Below are 27,675 nucleotides of genomic sequence, written 5' to 3'. Positions count from 1 at the left end.
ACTGCACCAGAACCCCATTGTGGTAGGTGCTATACAAACACAGAAAAAAGAGAAGGCTCCTGCCCCAAAGAGCTTACAATCTAACTATAAGACTGAGATTGGCAACCTTTGGCATCGGCTTGCCAGGGTAAGCACCCTGGCGGGCCGGGCCGGGTTGTTTACCTGCCGCGTCCACAGGTTCGGCCAATTGCGGCTCCCACTGGCCGCAGTTCACCGTCTTGGGCCAGTGGGGGCTGCGGGAAGCAGCACAGGCCAAGGGATGTGCTGGCTGCCGCTTCCTGCTGCCCCCATTGGCCTGGAGTGGCGAACAGTGGCCAGTGGGAGCCATGATTGGCTGAACCTGCGGAAGCGGCAGGTAAACAAACTGGCCTGGCCTGCCAGGGTGCTTACCCTGGCGGGCTGTGGGACAAAGATTGCTGATCCCTGTTATAAGACAAGAGATAACCAGATGGGTACAGACAGAGAGGGAACTACATGGAAACAACAGTATTGGTCAGCATGATAGGCAACAGTCTCAGCATGTCAGCAGCCTAACAGTTGTGAAGATTTCTGTAGGCATCATGGAAAAGGAGAGTTTTAAAGAAGGATAATGAGTTAGTTTTGTGGATGTTTACAGGGAGCTTCTCCCAAGTGTGAGAGGCAGTATATGTCTAAAACAAACATTTCAGTTTACTAGAACATAGGAAAACTATAAAGCACTAAATAATATATGAAGCAGGATCTGAATGAGTTCTCCCTTGATATCTAGTGATGCACTGGGGGGAAAAGACTTTAGGAGCAGACCGTGTTTGCATAGACATGCCTACTCTGCCTAAGGGCGCAGCATGATGGAGCTGCTTTGCCAGAATGATCAATTTTGGCTGGTCTTGGGATGCAAATCACTGAAGTATTTGAATGCAGGGTAATGAAATGTTGTAATCCTTATTGTATGAGTAAAGGGCAGCAGAACTGTCCTTAGCATGCCCTGATTGAGGGTTTCCCCTAAACTGAACCTCACTTGCTAAGCAGAGGGTAGGGATGCCAAATCCCAGTGAAGAAAAGTATGGATGGGGACAGATGTTCCTACTTGATGATGTGGATGCCGCCCAAAGAGTGCTAATGACAGAGCTGATTAGACTCAATAGAGAGTTCTTGTTTCTGGTTGGTGATTCCTAGAGCTGTCAGGTCTAGGAGCTAAGCTTGAGGGCAGATCTACACTACAGCCTGGATCCATGCTCTTGAGATTGATCCACCAGCGATCAATTTAGCAGGTCTAGTGAAGACCCGCCAAATCGACAGCAGATCGCTCTCCAGTCGACACCTGTACTCTACCCTCTGATGGGTAGAGCTGGGTTAAGTGACAGAACCTCAGAATGTTATGTTGTGGGAGCAGTGACCAGTGATGGCAGAGAAGCAGCAGTAGCCATGGCAGTGGCAGAGAAGCAGTAGTGTAGTGGCCAGTGATGGCAGAGAGATGGTGGCCAGGGGTTGTGGTGGCAGACAGCAGCAGCAAAGAAACAGTTGTATCTGCAAGCGAGTTGAAGAAGCATTACTCGATGCCCCTCCCCCAGTCCCTGGGGTGGGAGATGAGCCCTGTGAACACGTCTCTGAACTCTGGATCTTCACTAACTATTGACAGCCGACTGTGAGTGGGGTGCAGTGGAGAGAGAGGGGAGTGATGTGTTAAAGAGACATTTGTTTGTCAGACTTTCCCACCACAAGGTAGGAAACTGAGGCAAAGGACACTGGCCCAATGCACTGTGGGGTCGGGTTTGTTTATGGTTGCATGCTTTTGAAGGTGGTTTTGATGTTTTCCCAAATTAATGCTTGGTTCCCTTTCCCTTTTAATAAAAGTTCTCGTTTGCTATACACAGACTCTGTGCTTGTGAGTGGGGAAGTATTGCCTCTTAGAGGTGACCAAGGATGGTGGTAGGTTTTCCCAGATTGCTGGTTAGGAGCTTGAGCCTGTTCTGTTTTGTATTGTTAAGAGGAACCCTTTTATATTGAAATTGGCTCCTGTTACTGCCATCTCCACTTGGGAGAAGGGGTACATAGGTAAGATTTAGTCATATTTTTTCTAGTAACCGCAAGTGATTAAGGGCCAGAAACTCTGTTGTATCTTGCATCTACTGGGTGCAGTGAGGAGAGGGCTTCAAAAAGCCAGTTGAAATTGCGTGATCCTGAGGCTATTTTCACTCTTGCCCCATCATAGTTTAGAGTAGCCTTGTGATTTCTCTAATCTGTACTGGCTGACTGAATTCCCCTTGCCGTCCCCCCAGAGGCCAGATGACAATCACTGGAGTATAACACAGGATCCCTCCCCTCTGGACATACTCCCGGAATGTCCCCTGTGCCAGGGCCTCACTGGAAGAACCTTCAACTAGGGAGATCTGGCTCCTTCATACCACCGTAGTACAGATGGGCCACAGTAGGGGAGAGAACTTGGCCTGGAATGTTTTTTTTTAACTTAATTTAGTAAGAACATAAGGAATCACAGGACTGGATTCAAACATTTACTAAAATGAAATGTCACTAGATATTTTTAGACTACAAGGTTTCTTTCTTGTACTAAAACCTCTGTTTATCTGAAACATTTGTATATGGTTTTCCGTTTTTAAAAAAACTTTGCAGTAGTTGACTTTACTATTGCACTACTATGTGTCAACATGGGCACTCTCATGCAGACGCTAAAGTCCATGGGGCTACTCATGTGAATAAAATTACTCATGTAAGCATATGCAGGATCAGGACTTATGATACTAGTAAAATTACAACATCTCATTACTTAGTCAAACCACAAATTGTGACAGGTTTAGCTAATTTTTTTAAGTAGTACTCTGGCTATTAGAAAAAACTTACACTAGACATACATAACTTTGTATTTATGCCGCTGGTTTAGAAAATGTCCTATAATAGCAGTGGGAAGAAAGATGATTAGAAGAGTGATAAAGTGATCTTAACTACTTAGAAGTGCATAGTCTACAAGTACTTGAAGTTTAAATTACATTCTAAGACCCCAGCCCTGCAAAATGATCTGCAGCCTTATTCCTGCATAGTGTTCTTTTGACTTACATGGATGCAAAGTCCCATGTTCTATTGCCCTCTACTGGATAGAATCAAGAAGTGCTTGATTGTGCATTATAGAAATCTTCTGTCTTACTTCAGTTGTCAGAGGCTATCCACCCACCATTGTGATCTGGGAGCGTCACGTTCCTGTTCTAGAAATGGATTGGTTACAGACCTTTGTTTATACACACATGTTCATCATAAGTTCCTTTAATGCTTGGTGAGGTATGGCTGCAGTTTGTTTAAAAAAGATATTTTACACAAAATGTCACCTAGTAGCTAAATAGTATAATACAGTTTAGCATTCCAGTTCAGGGAGGAAGGAGGCCCCTTCCCACTAGATGAGAACAAAATATGATGCAGTCATCCCAAACCATTGATAGAGTGGTCTGTTAGAGCAAATGATTGTATAGTCATTCAGGAACACCAACGAAGGCAGATTTTCACAGTCACAAGTTCTCAGATTCTTAGTATAGGTCTAGGCAAGTTATGCATTGTTCTTTTTAATCTTCTTCAGAAGATGAGTTGCTGCTATCACATCTGAAATATGTAATGTCTTTAGAGCTTGTTCTACATTCAGCAAGAAATAAGGGCTATTTTGATTTCTTCCTCTCTGTTTTTCTTTGGTCAGCAGAGTCCTTCCTGCATTGAGAAATAGGGCTCAAATCAGGAAAGATTAGACTTTTTTGAATTTTTTTGGAGTACAGTAACACTCTCAGTGTGCTATGCGCTGCTCAGATACAGTGAGATTATACAAAGGTTGCTAACCCCTCTTGTCAAGTGCACAGCCATATCTCAGGGTACTCTGCAGACTGTATTTTAGAATTCTTGTTCAATTAATCTCACCTCCTGGGGTATGGTTTATCAATATATGTTATAGCCCAGTATGTGCTAAGAAAGCCATCTACATTTGTCAGTTTTCCACAGGTCTCCCTGTCAGTTTCTCACTAGGTTCTGCAAATAGTCCTTCATCCCTTGTTGCAGGGTTCACAACAGTCCTTTCCACCCCTCAACTGCAGAGATTCTCCATTGCCCCTAGGTTTGCAACAGCCCTTCACAAGCTCCTCCTGTGGTTTACACAAACCTTTTCCAGGCCCCTTGCCTGAGGAGACCTACAGCCATTACTGTTCCTTTGGGTCTCTTCCTCCCAACTCGTTGCCACTTGTTATGTCCAGGTTTCCCTCTTCATTGACAGAGTGGCTGGGCATTTATATCCTGCTTCCTGTCCCAACAGGCCTTGGTCTCAGTCACATGCCCCCACTGGGGACTAACCCAGAATGCCTTCCCTTTAAGGGGCAGAGACTCCATAATTGGAGTGCTGAGCAAGGCCCTTAATTGGGTGCTGACCCTTCATACAGAGGTTCTCACTACCAAAATACCTCACAATCTGAAAACACAAGTAAAAGGGATGTGAGAGAGGAATAAAATGTATACTCAGTAGGTTTTTTTTGTAATTAAACATCAACCATTGTACTTGACCCTTGACTAAGCCATTAGTAGTTGGTTAATTTCTTTTAGGTGTCATAACACCAAATTCCTAAGATTTCTTTGACTTGTCCCCTGAAGGATTCGCTGTTTGGCCCTGATGCTGATCTCACTTACTCCAGTTTGAAAATGTCAAGGAGAATTGGGCATATACTCCCAGCAAAAGCATCTGACCCAGGTCTACCCTGAGTAGGATCTCTGATATCTTATTACTGTATATAGAATGGATCATTTTCCATATGGAAGTAGAGGAATAGTTTAATAGCTAAGTTAACCGCAACATTAAAATGGGTTTAGGACTTTATTCTCACATTAGGAGTTCTGACTCTTGCTTTAGTCTTTGAGTTTTCTTTACTGTTTTAATTCAGTTTCTAACCTTCTTTTCTGCTTGCATGAGCTGGCACTCAGTTCCATTTACTCTCCCATCCAATCAGAGTGATTAACATGAGAAGTTATTGCCTCAAATTTTCCTTCAGTTGATGTCATTGGGGCTAGTGAGACATCAGATTTTAGTAAGGCTTGCTCAATCATTTTTATCGCTGGCTAACTGTGCTCCATGGGAGTTACTTTCAAGTGCAGGTCAGTCTGTCCTGCTTCACTGGAGGCTATGGTTTTAAAAGTATCAGGTGTCCACTGGCTTGGATTTAGATTGTTGGCATCCTCCAGAGTTCACCAATTCAACCCTGATCTAATAAAAGCTATAGAACTTCTTGTCCTCCTGGTTTGTATGTATTGTTGGAAGCTCTTGGAGCAGTATTAAAACAGATCCTCCATATTGGAAACTAGGTTCCATCCATCCAAAATGCCCTCTTATCTTAATGTAAGTGCTGTCATCTGGCATGAATCATTTAAAATTTCATTTGCTTATTTCCATGTATGAAAGTACTTATTACTAAATAACTCCCCATATTATTTAGATGTCCTAAAATTTTCAGACCTGCCTGCTTGCATTGCATTAGGAAGTTTACAATTGGGGGGGGGGGGGAAGCCTCTCAGGAATGATGCCCTCTTTTAATGCACTCTTAAAAATGTATTTTTACCTGAGTAACATCTGTCACAGGATATATGCATAGTAATTCACCGAAGGGTGGCATGTGAGCTCTCTGCCGCGCGTCAGTAGCCCACTGGTCATCATAGTCATTGCAAAATATATGTACAGATAATATTTAAGGAGTTACGTATCTGTGCTGAAAATTATGTTCTTAAGGTCTTGGAGTTAGGGCAGGTTTCCAGGAGGTGACATACCTTGGAAATATTCCTTTCAGCAGGAGTTAACAGACACTTATCTCCCTCTCTGGCCCTTTGGATATTGTGTGTTGTATGCAAATAGGCATACTATGCCAGTTGAAAAATGAGAGATTGTGAAGTGTATGAGAAAGGAAATCTACAAGATGAAACAAACAGCAGGGGGTGTCCTGTTTATGAATAAAGACAAAGAATGGGACCAGTATATCTTGGAGTGGAGGGAATGACAGGAGGGGCACAGCCAACCTGTTTGTGAAGCTCTGCAAGGATTTTGGGTAACCAACACTTGGTTAGATATGAGAGTTTCTTGTTAATTAAGTCTAGGCCAGAGGTCGGCAACCTTTCAGAAGTGGTGTGCCGAGTCTTCATTTATTCCCTCTAATTTAAGGTTTTGCGTGCCGGTAATACATTTTAATGTTTTTAGAAGGTCTCTTTCTAGATGTCTATAATATATAACTAAACTATTTTTGTATATAAAGTAAATAAGGTTTTTAAAATGTTTAAGAAGCTTCATTTAAAATTAAATTAAAATGCAGAGCCCTCCGGACCAGTGGCCAGGACTCGGGCAGTGTGAGTGCCACTGAAAATCAGACTCACGTGCCGCCTTTGGCACCCGTGCCATAGGTCGCCTACCCCTGGTCTAGGTTTTAGAGGTGAGGGTTCATAGAATCATAGAATATCAGGGTTGGAAGAGACCTCAGAAGGTCATCTAGTCTAGCCCCCTGTCAAAGCAGGAACAATCTCCAACTAAATAAGATTTTATTTTGCAGGTAACCTTTTGTTTCCAATACTTCTACTTGTTACTACTTGAATCTCTAAGCTTGTTAAATAAACTTACACTTGATTTCAATATAAACCCTGTCTACATGCTGTGTGCTAAGTAGAGAGGTGCTCTGAGGTAGAACTGGTAAGCTGGAGTATATTGTTTCTTTGGTAATTTCTTTGGAAGCAGCAAATCTGTGAATAATGCGAGTGTCCAGTTGGGCAGGAGCTGAATACTCCAAGAAGACACTTGGAGAGCTGGAATGTGCCAGTCGCTAACCTGTAAAGCAGGCCTGCACAACTCGTAAAGCGGTGAGGGCCATATTACTCCAAAGAAAACAGCTGAGGGATGAACCCCCTTCCCAGCCCCCCCAAAACACAACACACACACCCCCAGTGCTGCCTGCCCACTCGGTTCGTCATCCCCCCCATGAAATAAGGGGAGGGGAAAGAGGGACAGTTTGAAGGGATTTTCTGGGGCTATGAACTAAGCTGGGAAGGGAAAAGGGGGGCAGTGTGAAGGGACTGGATGTGACTGTCCAACACACAGCGGCCGCAGGGAGCCCTGGGAGAGGGGGCAGCAGTTGGGGCAGGGCAGGCGCCGCACACACACACACCCCCGCCTCTCCCCTGGGGATTTCCTGGCTGCCCACAGACAGTTCAACGCCCCCCATCACTACAGAGGCCTCCTTGGAAGCAACCAGTGCAGTAGCCTCACCTCGCCCCTAATGAAGTGGGGGGTCTTGGCCCTGTCTCTCCCTCCCCCCCCCCCCGAGCTGTGGCTTGAGCCCAGGCCGGGCACCCCTCCCCTCGCTCGGCGATTACCAGCTCTGCCTCGTGCCCAGCGCTTAGGGTGACCAGATGTTCCAATTTTATAGGGACAGTCCTGATTCTTGGGTCTCTTTCTTATATAGGCTCCTATTATCCCCCATCCCCTGTCCTGTTTTTTCACATTTGCTCTCTGGTCACCCTACCAGCACTTCCCGCCTCAGCAGGCACTGGAAGTGACACACCCGCTGTATGTCGAGCGGGAGATGGAGACACACAGACACGTGCACTTCTGGCTATTAGGGCAGTTGGAGCGCGGCGCGCGCATGCGGGGCTGTGAGGTTCCCCCCTCCCAGGCAGGGGGTGAACCCAGGGCCGGTGCAAGGATATTTTGCGCCCTAGGTGAAACTTCAACCTTGCGTGCCCCCGCCCCCCCCCCCCCCCCGGCACATCGGTTCATTGAGGGGCAAATCCTAACAAGCCTTTATAGATCCCAGAGGCCAGCTGTGGCCAGGGGCTGCTCCCCAGACCAGGTTCCCCCCCAACCCCCTGAACTCCCCTGGAGGGTGCAAAGCCCCCCCCCGATCTCTCCCCACCCCATCCCGGCGGCTCCCACCCCAAGTCCACTCACTGGCTTTGGGCCACTGCAGCTGCCCTGCAAAGGTGGCGGCGTGGCTAGTGGGGAGCAGCCACGCCCCCTGCCCCTCCTGCCCAGGCTGCAGCCCACCCCCCCGGGGGGTGCTCTTGCAAGCTGCAGCAGATGCATGTGGGCGCCAGCCTGCCACCGCCACCCCTCCTGGAGCAGGCTCAGGGCCCTGCGCCCCAGTGGCTCGCATGCCCGGAAGCTGCAAAGCCCGAGCATGGTGAGGGGCGAGCTGGGGGGCGCATGGGGGCCGCCGACCTCATGCATCTGCTACAGTCTGCAGGAGCCCCCGGGGGAGGCACCGGGCCACAGCCTGGGCAAGAGGGGCAGGTGGCGTGGCTGCTCCCCGCTAGCGGTGCCACCGCCTTTGCAGGGCTGCTGTCCCCCTGTGCCGCGCCAGCTCCTCCATGGCTGGGGCTTGCCGCCCCTGCAAGCCAATGCTCTGGCTCTCCGGTGCTTCCGGAAGGCAGCTCCTCCGTGCCAAGCCAGGTCACCGCTTTTTTAGGCTTACCATATTTCAACAATCAAAAAAGAGGTTGGGGGAGCTCCCCACCCGAGCCCCGCCCCTTCCCACCCCTCTCAGAACCCCCAACCCACCCGCTCCTTTTCCCCTGACTGCCCCCTCTTGAGACCCCACCCACCCTAACTGCCCCCCTAGGACCTTACCCCCACCTGTCCCCTGGCTGCCCCAACCCGCATCCCCACCCTCTGACAGCCCCCCGCGAACTCCTAACCCATTCAACCCTCCCCCTGCTCCCTGTCCTCTGACTGCTCCGATCCCTCTCCACCCCCACCCCTGACTGCCCCCCCCGGGACTCCTCTTACCACCATGCCGCTCCAGCCGCTGGCTCCATGTGGAGCGAAACTAAACAAGCTGCCGAGCACCCTGCCCCTCCCCTGCAGACTGCTACGATGTGATGCTGAGGCAGGGGGAGCAGGGGAGGGACTCTGCCTGCTGGAGGCCAATGGGAGCAGCTAAATCAGACCGAGGTGCCCAGACGATTGCACCGCCCCTGAGCAAACCCGACAGTCCCACCCCGCCGCTTGCCCGCAGGCCGCACAGTGAGCCCATGAGGGCCGCATGTTGTGCAGGCCTGCTGTAACGTAACAGTGAGGCCTGCAAAGCCTAGAGAGGAATGCTTGTGTTGCCCATGGCTGGTAGAGTTGGGGAGCTGACCCAAGGTAGTCATAGAGAAGGCTTCCTCATGCAATGGGCAGGTGGTAGTGAGGTGCCTCACAACCCTGGGTGCCCCAGGAAGCATCACAAATACCAATTCCAATTTAAAAAAATCTCAAGTTAGACCCTAGTGGTGGGAGTTTGTTGCTTTTTTTTGGAGTGCTATTGTTAAAAACAATTCTAGGTCTCAATCTAACAAAGCACATGAATAAAGTTAAGCACCTGTTTAAGTGCTTTGCTGGTTGAAGCCCCCAGATTTTTTACTCAGATTTGTTGCAGAAACGTTCAATACAATTAGTCCTTGAAATAATACTGTCATACGTTATTATTTTAATGTCTTGGTGTAAAACAATTAAAAGTACTTAGAGAACAGCTTAAGCTTTTCCGTAGTTCCTGACTGAGACGGTCTTTGTAAACATCCTTGCTCTTCAGTCCCTCAAGATCTCACTTTTGTCCATCTTTGAGACATCTTCCTCTTTAAACTTCATTAGTTTGGTGACTTCTGCAGTAGATTTCCTGTTTGTCAGAAGTTCATTTACTTTATCTTCCCTTCTTTCTGACATTATTCCTGAATCACTGTCCTCTGTTTCATGTTGGTTCTGTGCTGCAGCCAAATAGCTCCAATTATTTCTGAAAAGGGGATACAAGCACCAGATGTTAATGTAATCTTATTTGAATGGCTGAACTTTTATTTTAAGTTAGTTTATTTTAGGAAAATAGAAATGTGAAATACATTGTTTTGTTTAATTACAGAGTATTGGCACTGTTCCTCTTTGCTCTAAATTGTTTTGTTTCTAATATGCAGGAGAGTTTGGTCTGAGTAAAAACTGCAGTATATAGTCCCCATATAATAATCTGCACATCCAGGTTAAAGTCCTACTTCATCTAGGTCCCAGGATGCAATGCAAATAAACCTCAAAGCCCATCCTCTTTAAATATTACCTTTGTGTATTCAGATTTCATATTTTCTGCAGGTGATTGTTTCAACCATCCATTGGTTCTACCGTAAAGAATGAAATAAACATGGTATAATAGCCTGAATTTGTTAGCCAAACATCTTTACTTCCCTTTGCACATCTTTAGTATGTGTTTCATAAACTGTTAACATATAAAGCTACCTTTTGGATATGCTTTCTGGTCAGGTTGGTAGCCAAAAATGCATGATTTGTAGAGAGGGGGGTAAGAAGTCTTGGTGGGTCTTTCTCATGCCCTAGTAAGATATTACATAGTGACACTTCCATCTCAGGAGAAGCTGTGTGTCCTTAAAGCTGCTGAGTAAGTGGAGTGATCATATCAATTTCTGAGGAAGGGGTGAGAGAAAAGAGGGTCACAAATATGAAAGATATTTATACCCACTTTTGCTGAAGACTTATTTGTTCTCAAGCTTTAGACCCTCAGCTGCCTCCCCCTAATACACTGAGCATTTTACTAGAAAAGCAGCAGAGAGTCTTGTGGCACCTTATAGACTAACAGACGTTTTGCAGCATGAGCTTTCGTCGGTGAATACCCACTTTGTCGGATGCAGGACGAAGTGGGTATTCACCGACGAAAGCTCATGCTCCAAAATGTCTGTTAGTCTATAAGGTGCCATAAGACTCTTAGTCTGGATCTGTAAAAGCAGCAAACACGGCTACCCCTCTGATACTTGAGCATTTTACTGGTCTCACTCTCCTGGCTAGTATTTACCAATAGAAAATGAAACAGGTAAAACTCAGTAGTGGTAGGTTTTAGGACTTGGGGCAAAAATTACCCAACTTCTGTCAATTAAAATTACCAAGTGACTTTCTAATGCTTGATATTTGTACAACAACATAACATTTTAGCACAAGCTTGGTATTACTGGAAACCTCGCATTACAGGATTTCAAGTGGGATGAACCACAAAGTATTATGAAATTATTGGCATTAAAATGGTATTTTTTATTTCAAAAAAGTAAAATCATGTTGCCTTATGTTATTATTTCCACATTTAAGTTACTGTGACCATTTGGCTTCAAAATAGTTGCTTTCACAAAAAGAGAACTGGGCAGAGTGAATCCACTTGTGTATATTTTGAATCATAAACAAAAATGAATTTGGTTTTAGCCACAGTGGAAAGATGTCTTCACTACTTCAAAATTACTTAGTGCACTTGGCAGTTTTCCAGAAGAAGCTCAATACGTGGAATTGCTGAGGTATGCAGATCTAGAGTGATTTGAACAATGGAGTTTGAAAGAACAAAGATAAACGGAATCTGAAATTAAACTATTTTGATACATATATAATTATTTTTCAGAGTCATAAAATCCATGTACGAACTAAAGGAGGCAAAGTGATCTGTCTGGGAACTCTTCATGGAAATGCAGATATTCATGCAGCAGAGAAAAGTGTAAGCAAAAAGTGAAGTCTTCACTTTTGGGGATTGTTATATTTATAATTCAAGTTGTCTGATGTAAAGTAGGTAAATGCTGAGAAATGTTTATGTACCGCAACTTGATTCTGATCAGCTAATCTTCATCTAATTCTTACCTTGTCTACTCTCTATCTGGTTGTTGTCTTTTTCTTATACTTATGGCTAGTCCACACAATGCATTAGTCCACACCATAGGGATGTAAATTCTAATGCACACTAACATATTGCGCACTAACTGGCCTGTATGTACCCAGCTGATGTGCGCTAAAAGTTCCCTAGCGCATGTTAATGTATTGTAGTCTGTTTGAAACAGGATTACATTCAAACATACTAGGGAACTTTGACTGACTGCTAGTAGTGTCCACATGGGCCAGATAGTGCATAATATGCTAGTGCAGTGGTTCTCAACCAGGGGCACATGTACCTCTGGGGAATGCACAGAGGAGGTACATAAACTGTTTACCTAGTTTTACAACAGGCCACATAAAAAGCACTAGCCAAGTCAGTACGAAGTAAAATTTCATACAGTGACTGTTTATACTGCTCTATATACTGTACACTGAAATGTAAGTACAATATTCATATTCCACTTGATTTATTTTATAATTATATGGTAAGAATGAGAAAGTAAGCAATTTTTCAGTAATAGTGTCCTGTGACACTTTTTTGTATTTTTATGTCTGATTTTGTAAGCAAGTAGTTTTTAAGTGAGGTGTAACTTGGGTGTACACAAGACACATCAGACTCCTGAAAGGGGTACAGTAGTCTGTAAAGGTTGAGAGCCACTGTGCTAGTGCACATTAGAATTTATACCTCTCCTCTGGTGTGGACTGATGCACTGTATAGACAAGCCCTTAGACTGTTAGCTCTTCAGGGCAAGGACGGTCTTTTTCTTATATAGGTACATTGTCTAGCATAGTGGAGCCCCAGTCCTGATTGGAGGCTCTAGTCACTACACCAGTACCAATAATAATAGTGAATAAAGCCTCTCCCACTTGTGGAGAGATCAGAGGCTGGAACTCAACATTTCTTATTTTGTCTTTTATAAAGTATGTCAGTTAAATTACTAAACTAAGATTTAAATCTGGTATCTTGCTGCCAAGACTACTTTTTGTATCTTTGACTGTTTAACTTGCTTCATTTTAAATTTTGCATGTGAGGGCAATCTATAAATATGAATTCTACCGTAGTAGATGTAAATGCTAATTTTTGTTAATATTAAATAAAAATAAAAATCAATCTCCTTTTATTCTACCATAGGAACAAATTAGCTATGGAATAAGTAGATGCAACTCTATCAGTTCCAGCTTAGTTGTGACTCCTTACATTAGGATTAAATTGTCCAAAAATTTTAAATATGGGTGCCTAAAATAGTCATCTAAATCCATATTTAAGTACCCAATTAAGAGTGGCTTGATATTCAAAAGTACTGAACACCCACAGCTTCCACAGAAGTTAATGAGAGTTAAGCATCTCTGAATCAGTTGATTTATTTACATTCTTAAATATGGATTTAGCTGCCTAACTCTAGGCAACCAAGTTTAAACATGTTGGCCATAACGTTTTAACAAAAATTGTGTACAAGATAGGTACGATGGATCTTAATCACATCTAATAATTTTTGGCCTGTACGGTCAACAAAACTAAAGCAGAAAATGGTTTGTGTATATCTGGGTAGTTGTTTAGATAAAATACCGGTGCTGAATGAGAGTATGTAATACTAATTATACAATGGTAATACTAATCATACAATGTAAACTGAAGATTAATGTATCAAAATAGTTTAATACAAACCAGTTTTAAAGTAGAAATAGTTCATATTTTCCAGCAGGTGGCATCATAAGGCAAGTTTCATGCCACTGTGCTTCATTTGCCTTTCTTAATGGTAAGAGAGAGAAGAGTATTCTCTACAGCTACCATTCCTTGGACCAGATCTGGGCCCCTGCTTCAGTGGTGCAAAGAAACTCTAAAGCTGTCCTAACTAGACAGCTCAGAATTCCTCTGGCTATGCTGGCACTATGCTACCCCAGCCTGGCCTTTTAGCATGCAGTCATCTGGAGGAAGTGTGACTTGACCTTGGCCTGATCTGAGGGGCCCTTGCTTTTTCATGTTAAGTAAGATTCAGAGTAGCGTAAGGGGCCATATGTCAAAGCAGATTCACTTGTTTACAACATACTAGCTTTGGCTCTTTTCTCATTTATGTTGCTGTAAATTAGGATTAACATAAGTAAGTCATTCGTCATAATCTACTCTCATTTACATCCATGAATTGGGCGGAGTTACTCCAAATTTACACTGGTTTTACCGAGACTAGAATTCAGCTATGGAGTTGCAACAGTGTAAAGCCAGTGTCAGAGCAGAATCAGACACATAAGTAATTCATGTGTTAGAATGTAATGTAATGGATGCATTTTAACCTTAGAAATATTACTGGTTTTTTACATAAATGTTCTGCTAAAAATGTGATTTTTGTAGCAGTAAAACATTCAAATAAATTTCATACAGCTTTTAATATTTGGAAAGGTACTTTCCTAAAAGCCCATAATAATTTACATAATATAGTTACGGACTACTCTGCTTTCAGTAACACCTTTGTAAATCCACAGTATCTTTATATAGGTCATTGGAGTAACTTTGAGTTTACAGCCGTGGCGCTGGGAGCAGAATTTGGCCCATCATGTTTATCTACAGAGTAAAATTTCTTAATGCAGTATTTGGGCAGTCAGTTTTTAGAGTGTGATATTCGGCTTTTCTCAAATAGCAGTTTCTGTTAGTAATCAGGCTGCATTATATCTGCAATGTGTGCTGTTGTTACACTTTTGTTCCATTAGTGGTAGTCGTCATTATGTAGTTATGGGTTTGTCAGCATTTCCATTATAAACCCGGAATGTGTGGGGTTTCTAGCTATGCTCTATAATTTCTTCTGGGCTGAAATTGGACACCCAAGATTTCAGCCACAAAGAGAGTTGTTTTCTAAAACACTAGACAAAATGAAGAGATGGTCAAGGTGCTTATAAAACAAAGAATGAGAGCAAAAATAAATAAATAAGAAAGAAAGAAAGTATGGTTTGCTTCTTACTTCAAGTATTTTTTATTGAGACTTGGAAATTAATGCAGTCTTGCAAACTTGTCATGAAAACTTACCCAGTCACAAAATCTACTCACTCCCATTTACTATATTGATGAATGAACTAATGATATTTTACTTGCCCACCTAAAGAAAACTAATGACCCTGTGCATTTAGGCAAAATGAGTTTTGCGAGGCTGAAGTAATGCATCTAAAAAGTATAACTGAGTTTAAAAAAGACTTGGATGTGTTCATGGAGGATAAGTGCATCAGTGGCTACTAGCCAAGATGGAAAGGGACACAACCCCATCAGGGGTGGCTCTACACGTTTCGCCGCCCCAAGCAGGGCGACATGCCGCGGGGGGGCGCTCTGCCGGTCCCGCTGCTCCGGTGGTCCTCCCACAGGCATGCCTGCAGAGGGTCCGCTGGTCCCGCGGCTCCACTGAAGCCGCGGGACCAGCGGACCCTCCGCAGGCATGCCGCCGAAGGCTGCCTGCCTGCCGCCCTCCGCCCCCCCCGGCGGCTGGTAGAGCGCCCCCCACGGCATGCCGCCCCAAGCACGCGCTTGGCGTGCTGGGACCTGGAGCCGCCCCTGAACCCCATGCTCTAGGTGTCCCTATACCTCTGACTCCCAGAAGCTGGAAATGGACGACAGCAGATGGATCACTTGATAATTGCACTGTTCTGTTCATTCCCTCTGAAGAAAGTGGTACTGGCCACTGTCAGAAGACAAGGAGTACTTGTGGCACCTTAGAGACTAACAAATTTATTTCAGCATGAGCTTTCGTGAGCTACAGCTCACTTCTTTGGACAGGATACTAGGCTAGATGGACCATTGGTTCAGTATGACCATTCTTATGTTCTGATCTTCCCCAGAAGGAATGGAATTCCCCAAGAATTTCTGGCGGATTGATTGGTGAAAACACTTATTTCGGTGGGAAGTCATTGGCTAGTCTACACTTGCAGGATCTTATATAACACTTAACAAAACCAAACCATTCAGATTCTGCCAAAAATCCATAAAAGATAAACAATTCAGCATTAAAAATAGTCACAGTGAGGAGCCACCCTGTTTTACCCATCTTCCTCTGTTTACAGTATGTGTCTTAACTGTGTATCCTGCTTTTGTGGGCATGCACTTGTGGGCGAGATCTGAGGTGACTTTAGAATTTTGAGGTGCCTTGAAATGCTCATTCCTCACCTCAGTAACTTTCAATAGTAACTAGCTGCCTCATTGCACTTCACCTCAATATCAACCATTGCATCCAGTAACAAGTAAGCACATTAGCTGTCCATCACTGATAAAAATGTTAAGAGGTGAAATTGTTAATAATGTTAATATTTAAATTGTCATCAGCAGGAGCCAGAGTCAATATCCCATGAGGATAAATGGGGAATTTCACACCTCTCAGAACTATTGTTTCAGGCTTTCTTTGCATAGTCAGGGAAGCAGCTCTGCAGCTTTACACTTAGGCTGTATCTACACTAGATGTGTTTTTGCTAGATTTTTGCTGCCTATATTTCCATTCCACTGATAGTAACAATGATGGCTTCACTAATGTAGATGGCGCTCCAGGGGGTCACCAACATTTTAAACAACATGACATCTAATTCTTGCAGCTGTACAGCGCTGGGAGTTAAAGCTGTCTTCGTACAGCTGTGTAGGGAAAGCGCCGCAGTGTGGCCACACTGACAGCTACCAGTGTGGCCGCATTTGCAGCGGTGTTGGGAGTGGTGCATTATGGGCAGCTATCCCAGCGTTCAAGTGGCTGCAACGTGCTTTTCAAAAGAGGGGGGTGGGGTGGAGTGTGACAGGGAGCGTGGGGGAGAGAGAGAGAGTGGATTTTTGGAGCTGACACTGTGTCGGCTCCCTGCCTTGCAAGTTCTAAGGACTTGAAGATACACAGCACCAACCTTCAATCATTTTAAAAGTTTTGACCCCTTCCCCCACCCCTCTCTCATTCACTAAATGCAAATAGCCTTCAGACCAGATAAGCAGCTGCTCCAAAACGGACCCCCGTTCCTCCCCTCCGGGCTGCTTCTCTCCTCAAGCAAACACTAGCTGAGGACATTCATCCCCTTGCCTGCCTCTGCTGGAGCAAACAGTAGCTGTGTTTGTTTTTTAGATAAGCAGCTCCGGGAGCCCCGAGTTCAAAACAAAACAGAGAGTGTTATCTTTACTTAAAAAGCATTATGGGAAGGTTCTGGAGGTCAGTTACAGCGTAGTAAGATTAATCACTGTATACACTGGCACCTCAGCGCTGCAAGAGCAGCGCTATAGTCGTTATTCCCCAGGCCAAGGTGGAGTACAGCCAGCGCTGTAGCCAGGGAGATATGGCGCTGTATGTGCCTTGCCAGCAGGGCCGGCTCCAGATCCCAGCGCGCCAAGCGCGTGCTTGGGACGGCATGCCGTGGGGGGCACTCAGCCTGTCGCCGGGAGGGCGGCAGGCGGCTCCGGTGGACCTCCCGCAGGCGTGCCTGCGGAGGGTCTGCTGGTCCCACGGCTCCGGTGGACCTCCCGCAGGCGTGCCTGCGGAGGGTCTGCTGGTCCCACGGCTCCGGTGGACCTCCCGCAGGCGTGCCTGCGGAGGGTCTGCTGGTCCCATGGCTCCGGTGGAGCATCCGCTGGCATGTCTGCAGGAGGTCCACCGGAGCCGTGGGACCGGCGACCACCAGCGTGCCCCCCACGGTGTGCCGCCATGCTTGGGGCGGCGAAATTCCTAGAGCCGCCCATGCTTGCCAGTGTGGACGGTGAGTAAGTTACAGCGCTGTATAGCCACCACCAGCACTGTAACTCTCAAGTGTAGCCAAGCCCTAGGTCTTGATGACCTGATGCTTAAAATGCCAAAAGCCAGCAGTGCCTTGGCTACACTAGCACTGCAACAAGAAGAAACTAAGGCCACATCTACTCTACAGAGTTAAGTTGACTTAAGTTAGATCAATGATCATAAGGTGCTTTAATTACATCAGTTGTGCACGTCCACACAATTTTCTTAGCGTTGGCAGAGCATGTCCACAGTCAGTGCTCTTGCATTGACACAGAGAGCATTGCATCGTGGGAAGCTATCCCACTGTGCAACTCACCGAGCTCTGGGAATGGATTGCGATGCATCATGGAGGGTGTGCTTACCATCCCATGATGCAGTTTGTTTTGTCCCATCATTTCATGGGCTTCCAACTTAGTTTCGTACCGTTTTTTAACATCCCTTGTAAACTGTGCGCCTGCCATCACCTCTGCCTGAAAGCATGGATCCTGCACTGCTGACCAGTCTGTTGATGAGCATTATGAACGCAGCGTGACTAGTCCTGCTGTATTTCATAAGCTATGAAACAGAAAATGAATCAGTGGTGCCTGCCCTGCTGTGTGCCATGTAAAGAAAGAAATCAAGATTGCTACTGACATTCAGGGGGCAGCTGCACACGGTGGACTGTCAGTACTGGGCTTGGGAAACAAGCACCGCGTGGTGGGATTGCATCGTGATGAATGTAGGGGATGACGAGCAGTGGCTGCAGAACTTTTGGATGCGCAAATCCACCTTCCTGGAATTGTGTGGGGAGCTCGCCCCAGCACTGCAGCACAAGGACACCAGAATGGAGAAGCAAGTGGCAATTGCTGTGTGGAAACTGTCAACTCTAGACTGCTCCCTGTCAGTCGCAAATCAGTTTGGAGGTGGAAAATCCCCCGTGGGGGTTGTGGTGATGCATGTGTGCAGGGCTGTTAATCGCCGCCTCCTACAAAGGACTTACTCTTGGTAACGTTCAGGAAATACTTGATGGCTTCAAGGCTTTGGGATTCCCTAACTGCAGCAGGGCAGTAGATGAAAGACATATCCTTCTTTTGACCCCAGACCATCTTGAGAAGGAGAACATCAACTGAAAGGGCTACTTCTACATGATCTTGCAGGCACTGGTAGATCACTGGGGCTGTTTCACTGACATCAATATGGGGTGGTCAGGGAAGGTGCATGATGCACACATCTTTAGAAGCACTGGATTGTGTAGAAAGCTGCAAGCTGGGACTTTCTTTCCAGACCAGAAGCTTCCAGTGGGGGATGTGGAAATGCCCATAGTGATCCTGGGGGACTTGCCTACCCCTTGCTCCCATGGCTCATGAAGCCTTACACCGGGAACCTAAACAGCAGCAAGTAGTGCTTCAACAACTGGCTCAGCAGGTGCCGAATAACCGTTGGATGTGCCTTTGGCAGATTAAAAGGTTGTTGGACTGACTGCCTTTTTGGCAGGTTAGACCTCGGTGAGGAAAATATTCCTATGGTCATTGCAGCCTGTTCTGTACAATATTTGCAAAGCGAAGGGAGAAAAGTTTCCCCAGAGGTGGAGGGTTGAGGTTGATTGGCCGGCTGCTGAGTTTGAGCAGCCAGATACAGGGCAATTAGAAGGGCACAGCAGGGTGCTATTTGAATCAGGGAGGCTTTGAAGGAACATTTTGACAATGATTCCTAGGGATGTGTCTTTATGTGAAGCCAGGCAATATTTATTTGGCTCCCTGAAGGACCCCTGTAGTGCTTGCTTCCTGAGCATTAATTGTACTGAGCAAATATTCCTGACAATAGCCACTGTGTTTGAATGTTAGCACCAACTAATGTGTGTGTGACACAAATAGAGAGTCAATTTGTATAAAAGAATAAAGTTTAATAGCAGAACAAAACACAAATATTTCTTCAAACAGGGACATGGAAATGAGGAGTAGTCTCGCAGTTATGTCTCTCAGAGCTGTGTGTAACTCCAGCTTTCATTCTGAAACCAGTCCCTAGGGGTGGAATGCAAGGGGTACTGCGAGGGACCGGGAATATGCATGGAATGTGGTGGGGGTGTTTGGGGAGGGCATGGAATGGAGTTCTGTATTGGCTGTAGAGGGACTTGTGCATGGATGTGCTCTGACTGCAGCCTAATGAGGGACTTGAGCATCTCTCTGTGGTCCTCCAGTAGCTTAATCATCCGCTCTCCTGTCCAGGCTATCCAGCCTGAGTCTTTCATTGTCTCCCTCCATGCTCTTATTTCGCTATCTGCTGTATCTGTTGACTTCAGCACTTCTTGAAACATAACCTCCTTACTCTTCCTGGTTCATCACCTTATCTGATGGAGGCGCTCTGCCAGTGTGGAGGGGTGGGTCCTCAAGGGCACATCTGCAGAAGCCAAAGAAACAATGAACAGATTCTGTATTCTGAGTGTGCTCATGCCTGTGAATCACAAAAGTTGCGCCTCTTTCTCACTGTCCCTTGGCTAGCACAGAGCTCAGCACGAGTCCCAAACATGGTGAGTTCAGCAGGGTGGGAAGGGGGAATGGTCAAGAAGGTAACAAGGGCCTGGGTGGTCTGCAAAGGGGATTCCTACCAGCACCTAGGGAGACTATTCTGAATATTGCTGATCTCTCACTCCTGAGGGTAATCCAGGATGCAAGGGTGCATCTCCTGCATGCATATGGCTTCAGACTAGCTCCATATGCTGCTTGACTGTGCTGCTCTGGTCCCTGCAGAAATGATTACCAGTTGGTGAAGCAAATTTTCCCACAGTGTGGGGAGAAACAAGGCAGCTCTGACAAGGAATCTTCAGTAGAAGATTGCAGAATACCTGCAAGAAAGTTTCCTAGAGATCTCTATGGAGGTTTCCTGGGACGTCCCGGTCTACATTAACAAACTTTTCTGCCGGGCCCCCGCTGTGTATCTGTATATGCTCTGTTGTTAATGTCTTTCCCTTATCCGTCCTTTACCATATAACAAAATACATGAGAGCTCAATCTCCTCTCACCATGAAGTATCAAAGCAAAATGCGTGCTTACCCATGCTCGTGTCCCCTGCTTCAGGTATGCCAGAGTGCTGGGACTGGCTATACCCCTCTGGAGTAAAAAAGAGGTCCTGACTCACCATGCTACCAGATCACCCTATTGTGTGTTCCACCACCTCCTTCAACTCCATTTCCTCATCTACACTTCATCCTCGGAGTTGACTGCGCTGGCCACTGCCTCTAGTCCACTTGAAGTATCCACGGGGCTATTGGCGGTAGAGGTGAAGTTGCCACCACGGATGGCATGCAGTTCCTTGTAGAAGCGGCATGTCTCCAGTGCTGCACCAGAGCAATGGTTGGCCTTCCTTGCCTTCTGGCACGCCTGCCTCAGCTCCTTGATTTTAGCATGGCCCTGCTGCATGTTCCTTTCGTGCCCCTTCTCCTGCATGCCGCTAGCAATCAGCCCATAGGAATCAAAGTTCCTAAGTCTAGAGCGAAGCTGCAACTGTACAGCCTCCTCTCCCCACAGACCCAGTGTGATCCAACAGCTCCAGTGTATTCCATGGGGAAGCACGTCTGTTGCAGAAAGCCAGCATGATCAGCTGGGAAGATGCTGTGTGAACTGTCCAGGCCGAGCAAACAGGAAGAGGAATTTCAAAAATTCCTAGGCCCTTAAAAGGCAGAGGGGTACATACATATGTACCTTCAGGGCAAAGGAGTTCAAACTGTTGACCAGATCGGTCAGGATGGGCATTATGGGACACCTCCTGGAGGCCAGTTTGGGTGACATACAAAAGCACAGTGTCTACATTGAAGCTGTGTCACTCTAACTATGTAACAAAAAGCCCTACCTTTTCTCGAGGTGGTTTTATTATGTCAGCAGGGGAATTACATCGGTGGGAGGTGCATTTCAGTGTGTACACCTCCACTGTTTTGTCAGTGAAAGCTGACTTTTGTTGACAAAACTGTGTAGCAGGGACAAGGCCTTAGAGGGAGAGTTTTCGGAGGCATAAAGAGCAGTTAGGCACCGAACTTCCATTCACTTTCCATCGGAGTTGGGTCCCTAACTGCCAGTTGTGCCTTTGAAAATCTCTCCCTCAACCTTGTTAAAAATGAAAGCTTAAATTCTGGAACATAATTTTGAGGGACATGTTGGTTTGTGTGGCAACTGCCACAGCTGTGGAATTGCTGAATACATGGAATCTTGATTGCAATCGAGCAGTTTAGTTGTAAATAAAATATTTACAACAAAGCAGCAATCCATGAACATTATTGAATTATATGAGGTATGAGACCAAATATCACTCTAGCTGTGCACTGTATATGAAATATAGGGTTAGAGTCTGGGCTGTGCCTCTAAAGCCTAAGCTATAAACCATCTTTGTGCCCTCCTAATCCTAGGCTGTCTGGGGGTTGGAGAGACCCCTTGCATAACTTAATTTAGGTCCCAGGGCTAAGGCAGCCTCCCCATTGCCCTGTGGGTTCCAATGTGGCCCAAAATCTCTGCAGTGCTGTGACCCTGCCTCCATCATGCCTCTTCTTCCTCACACCGTCCCTGCTCCCAGCATGCCCCTATGCCAGGGCTTGTAAAGATGTCCTCAAGAGCGGTCTTCCACTGTGCGTGCACCATTGCAGTACCCCCAGTGAGGTACAGGGCTCTTAAGACCCCTTTATGCTGCTTTGGCTGTTTTATGTGGCATAAAGGGGCTGTAATGAGAGCGTGGATTTCACTCCCAAACTTAGTTGTCTGTAAACTCACATAGCAGGGGTGGAGAGAGAGAACCTTAGACAGAAGAGTTTGATGACATCCTTATATTTGTAAGAACTTTTCTACATCACATCCTTTTCAGATGGGAGATTGGTTTTTCTCATGAATTTGTTCATCTTATAAGGTGAAGATAGCATTAAAATGCCAAAGTGGATTTTAAGATGAGCTGATGTACACCACAAGGCTGTAAATCATTTCATAGGATGGATAATGATTTTGCACAATACATTTCATTAAGGAAAAAGGCAAAGCTGGCAAATTTAAAACATGCTGAACAGCCGTGTAACTTGAATTATTATATAATGACAAAACAAATCATGCTGAACTTGTAAGTATTGGATCGCTTGGTAAATTGGGCCCAAGTAAACAATATGCATTTTAATATGGCCAAATGTAAATTTATATTTCTAGGAACAAAATGGGTAGGCTATACTTACAGGATGGAGGACTCTTTCCTGGGAAGCAGCGACTTTATAAAGTCTTGGGGGTCATGGTGGATAATCAGCTGAATGTGAGCTCCCAGTCTGATGCTGTGGCCAAAAAATCTAATGTGATCCTTGGATGTATAAAAACAGAGGGATATGTAGTAGGAGTAGGGAGGTTATATTACTTTTGTATTTAGCACTCCATGTGACTACTGGAATACTGTGTCCAGTTCTGATGTCAACAATACAGGAGGGATGCTAATAAATTGGAGAGGGTTCAGAGAAGAGCCATGATAATGATTAAAGGATAGGAAAATACGATTTATAGTGACAGCCTTAAGGAAGCTCAGTCTATTTAGAATAGAACCTCAGAGTTATGAATACCAGCGTGATGAACTGACCAGTCAACCACACACCTCATTTGGAACTGGAAGTACATAATTAGGCAGCAGCAGAGACCAAAAAAAAACAAAAACGAAAAAGCAAATGCAGTACAGTACTATGTTAAACGTAAACTAGTAAAAAAAAAAAAAAAAAGGGAAAACAGCATTTTTCTTCTGCATAGTAAAGTTTCAAAGCTGTATTACGTCAATGTTCAGTTGTAAACTTTTGAAAGAACCACCATAACGTTTTGTTCAGAGTTACGAACATTTCAGAATTATGAACAGCCTCCATTCCTGAGGTGTTCGTAACTCTGAGGTTCTACTGTAGTTTAACAAAGAGAAGGTTAAAAGGAGACTTGATAACAGTCTATAAGCACCCAGATCTGGAACAAAAATTTGATAATGGACACTTCAGTCTAGCAGAGAAAAGTATAACATGATCCAGTGACTGGAGGTTGGAGTTAGAGACATTCAGACTGGAAATAAGGTGCACATTTTTAACAGTGAAGTAACCATTGGAACAATTTACCAAGGATTGTGGTGGATTTCCATCACTGGCAATTTTAAAATAAAAATTGGATGTGTTTCTAAAAGTTGTGCTCTAGTTCAAACAGGAATTAATTTAGGGAATCTTGTGGTCTGTTTCATACAGGAGATCAGTCTAGATGATCTTAGTGGTCCTTCTGACATTATAATCTATGAATCTATAAGAATTTAATTCTTTTCTTTGTAATCACTTGAGAATGCATCTCCTACTGTGTATGTCCCAATAGTTACAAGTCTGACTATTAGCACAAAGGCCAAGTTCTACTTACTCCCACTCTGTACCCCTCCAGTCTGTCCAAGATGATACCTTCAAATTCCAGCCATGTTGGATTTAAACCCCATGCCTTCACCTTTAAGGCTCTGCTTAGCTTGGGGCCCTGGTCTATGGATTAGGACTCGCACGACAGTAATACAACTACTACTACTAATGATATTACTTTGCTCTGCTCTGCCTGTCTTTTATCAGTTTTTCATGTGTCATGTTCACAAAGTGAGCCAATGAAAAATCTGAGTAAACAGCAGAACAGAACCTTCAAACCCACATGGGGCAAGAGGAACAATGTTCATATTATGTTTTATGTATAGTGTTGGTATGGTGGTGTTCACAGTAAACTACTTCCTATGAAAGCACGTCATTTTAACTTCATCTCTTAATTATCTGCAAAAGTCTGTCTCAAGATCACTAACCCTCAGTTATTAATTTTGATCATATTCTGTAACTTATTTTTGAAACAGGTTAAACTTACTTCATTTTGTAGGTTCCGGCTGAGATCTTTAACTCCCCTTGTTTGGAGTCATGTGAGTAAAACACAGGTCTGGAGCCTTATTGTTGGTTGTGCCACAGACTCTTTTGTGTTGCCTTTAAAAATCCTTTAAACCTCTTTGTGCCTCAGGTTCTCCACCTGTAAAATGGGTATAATATTATTTCCTTCCACATAGAGATGTTGTAAAGATTAATTCAGTTTATACTTATGAAGTGCTTTAAAGTCCTTGAATGGAAGTGCAAAATATGATTTATTTTTTGTGTTGTGTAGCTTCTAGCGGAGATCTGACACTCTACTTGTGTTTTGTATCTGGGTAAATGCATGTCATGTAGTTCTGTTGCCTCTCAAAGAGAGTTGGTATATTTCCATGATGCTTATTTCAGCTCGTTTCTCTTACAGAGTGTGAATATAGAGAAACTACAGGGGACATCCATCAAAATTTCTACTGAAGATGGTTTGTTGAAAACCAAATATCTTTATGCAGAATCTTCATTTCTGTCTTCAGCAGCTGGTGATATTCTACTGGGAAGTATTCATGGTAAGACAGAAAAGGCAAAATACAGTCTGGAATTTAGCAGACGTGCGGGTATCTGTAGTGTTAATTATAAAAACAAAATGACTTCTCCCATGAGGCTAGGGCCCTAAAATAATCAACTGCAGACACAGCAGCTGAGCGAACCAGACTTAAACAGTTCAACACAGGCAAATGCTAAAATGATGAGATCACCATATATAAGACAAATTAATTAATTCTTCCTCTGCTGTAAATAATATTGTATTTTAAAGATACTTCCATAAGTAAGCTTGTTATAGTAAGGAAAAAGCATATAAGGAAGAAACATACAACATTTTTAGGGATATAAATTAACAATTTACCATAGAGTTAAATAGTGAAAAATACCACAAATAAAAGGAGCATCAGTGGTAAAACTATACTTTGTTTTTAAATATCTGTTTTTATCTCTTAACAGAAATCAAAGGGATTAACCTGTTTAACAAGACTCCTGGGTAGAATTTTGTTATGATGACTTAAAGCGATACTATTTTTATTAGAAGTATTTTCTCTGTGTTTGTGTTGGCGCCCTGTATAGCTAGTACACTGCCAATTTACAATTTTCTAGGTCAAATGTCATATTTTTCCCCAAATGTTTTTCATCCAGAATTGGAAGGATGGCTAACATGGGTCTCTTTCATATTAGTAATAGTGGTGGTTGGAACCTGGTCCCCAGTAATAATTCACCAGAGTTCCCATTGAGCACTTCCTCTCTGTTCTCGATATGTTTATAGTGATTTTAAAGCTAAGTTAGACAAACTGCAGCATGTACCAACAGTAAAAATTACTCACGTTGGCACAAGTTCCAATCTTTAACTATAGGCCACCAAAACAACTTGCTGCAATTTCATGAAGGCTGCAGATTTTTACCTCACTCCAGAAATGCTGCTTCTCCCTCTGATTCGTATATTAAAAAAAAACCATACCTGAAAGTAAATAACTTTCACAATCCACATATCTAAAGCTGTGTTGTAATTTCAGTCAGGAACAGCATGAATGCAAATAGAGCTGTATCCAGATTAAACAAATAGTTCTTACCTTACTTCATGTTTATTTTCATAAAGCACTACATTAAATGGTTCTGGAACTCTTAACACTTGCTCTTTTAACACACAATTCTTTTAAAATGTTGCTTTTAAAAACAAAAGCAAAAGTAGATCTAAGTTTATTTAATACTTTGCCTTTTTATGGAACAGTAATTCTTTGTAAACACAGCAGACAAGTATAAGTATCTATTCATGATTATATAGTGTACATGTTATAACACGTGTTTTTAACCTGATGGTGAAACTTTAAGACAAATCTTATTTTAAAATAATATATTTCTCTATTTTAGTAATAATACCATAGATTATTAAAAATGACAATTTTTACATTTGAATTTACTCTTTTGCCATTTGTTTACTTTTGCATTTCCCTTAGCTTGAAAATTGTAATTAGTTATTTTTATTTTTCGTTCTAGTATATTTTGCTTCCTGGATCTCCTGAATGAGCACAGAGCTGCAACATTTAGATTGCAAACCCATCAGGAGAGTGTTTATTTGTTAATTAAACCCACTGATACCTTGTAACTAACATATCTGGCTAGGGCCCTACCAAATTCACAGCCCTGAAAAACGCGTCATGGACCATGAAATCTGGTCTTTGGTGTGCTTTTACCCTATACTATACAGATTTCATGGGGGAGACCGGTGTTTCTCAAATTGGGGGTCCTGACCCAAAAGGGAGTTGCGGGGGCGGGGGGGGTCACAAGATTATTTTAGGGGGTCTCAGTATTGCTACCCTTACTTCTGCACTGCCTTCAGAGCTGGGCAGCCAGAGGGCATTGGCTGTTGGCCAGACACCCAGTTCTGAAGGCAGCGCCCTGCCAGCAGCAGCGCAGAAGTAAAGATGGCAATACCATACCATGTCACCCTTACTTCTGCACTGCTGCCTTCAGAGCTAGCCGGCCAGAGAGTGGTGGCTGGTGACTGAGGGCCTAGCTCTGCAGGTAGCAGCGCAAAAGTAAGGGTGGCAATACTATACCAGGCCAATCCTTATTCTGTGCTGCTGCTGGCAGTGGCTCTGCCTTCAGAACTGGGCTCCTGGCCAGCAGCCACCACTCTCCAGCTGTCCAGCTCTGAAGGCAGCGCCGCCACCAGCAGCTGCGCAGAAGTGAGGGTAGCAGTACCACGACCCCTCCTACAGTAACCTTGCAACCCCCACACAACTCCTTTTTAGGTCAAGACCCCTACAGTTACAACATTATGAAATTTCAGATTTAAATAGCTGAAATCATGAAATTTACAATTTTTAAAATCCTATGACTATGAAATTGACCAAAATGGACTGTGAATTTGCTAGGGCCCTATATATAGCAAATAACTCTGGCCGGGCTCCAGCTAAGATGGCAAAGTTTACTCTTTCCAGGCAAAAGGGATGCTTAAACCTTAAAATTGCTGGCCTAGAGAAGAAGGGGGGCAGTGAGGGGTTTGAGTGAGTAGCCAGAGGCTCCCCAGGGAGTGTCAGTGAGCATTGATGGGGATTCAGAGAGAGAGAGATGGAGAGTACATTGCAGCAGGTCACACTGTTTCTCCCAACACAGAGATGGAGGTAACTAGCTTGCAAGGAAAGATAAGGTTTTGGTAAGGGGAAATGTAGATAGGCCTTCTTTTGTTATAAACATTTGCTCTGCTTACAGTGTAGCTAGAGTGAATAAATAAGGCTTTGTTTTGAAGAAGTTGTTTTTGAGACATTTAATCAGCTGCTGTCATAGGCTCCTGGAGGTAAAGAGCTTACAGGTGCTAAATGCAGTTGAGCCTGTTTGGTTAACACAGATGGTAAAGAGGGGGCCTGCATCCAGAAATCCAGTTTATAACCACATCGTTGCTCCCAGAGAAGGAGGGGTGATGGTGGCAAAACCTGTCCCCA

General features: G+C 44.3%; 1 protein-coding gene and 1 long non-coding RNA gene across 5 annotated transcripts in view; one reads left to right on the top strand and one right to left on the bottom strand.

Moving 5' to 3' along the window:
• Positions 1-27,675, top strand: part of FAM185A (family with sequence similarity 185 member A) — an 86,462-nt gene that overhangs the window by 3,974 nt on the left and 54,813 nt on the right. For all 4 annotated transcript variants that reach the window (XM_039517734.1, XM_039517737.1, XM_039517720.1 and 1 more), the window contains exons 3-4: positions 11,400-11,492; positions 24,612-24,750. In XM_039517734.1, coding sequence (XP_039373668.1) covers positions 11,400-11,492; positions 24,612-24,750 — 232 coding nt within the window. The remainder of the gene's footprint in view (positions 1-11,399; positions 11,493-24,611; positions 24,751-27,675) is intronic.
• On the bottom strand, positions 9,500-24,344 carry LOC120393159. Its single transcript, XR_005591934.1, has 4 exons — positions 24,195-24,344; positions 10,244-10,425; positions 10,068-10,125; positions 9,500-9,755 (listed from the first exon to the last, which is right to left on the bottom strand). It is a non-coding gene; the product is annotated as an uncharacterized LOC120393159 (long non-coding RNA).

The sequence above is a fragment of the Mauremys reevesii genome, linkage group 1 (assembly GCF_016161935.1).
Source record: "Mauremys reevesii isolate NIE-2019 linkage group 1, ASM1616193v1, whole genome shotgun sequence".
In the NCBI taxonomy this organism is placed as follows: domain Eukaryota; kingdom Metazoa; phylum Chordata; order Testudines; family Geoemydidae; genus Mauremys; species Mauremys reevesii.
Note: the sequence above shows the minus strand (reverse complement) of the source record. Positions and strands in the feature narration are given on the sequence as shown.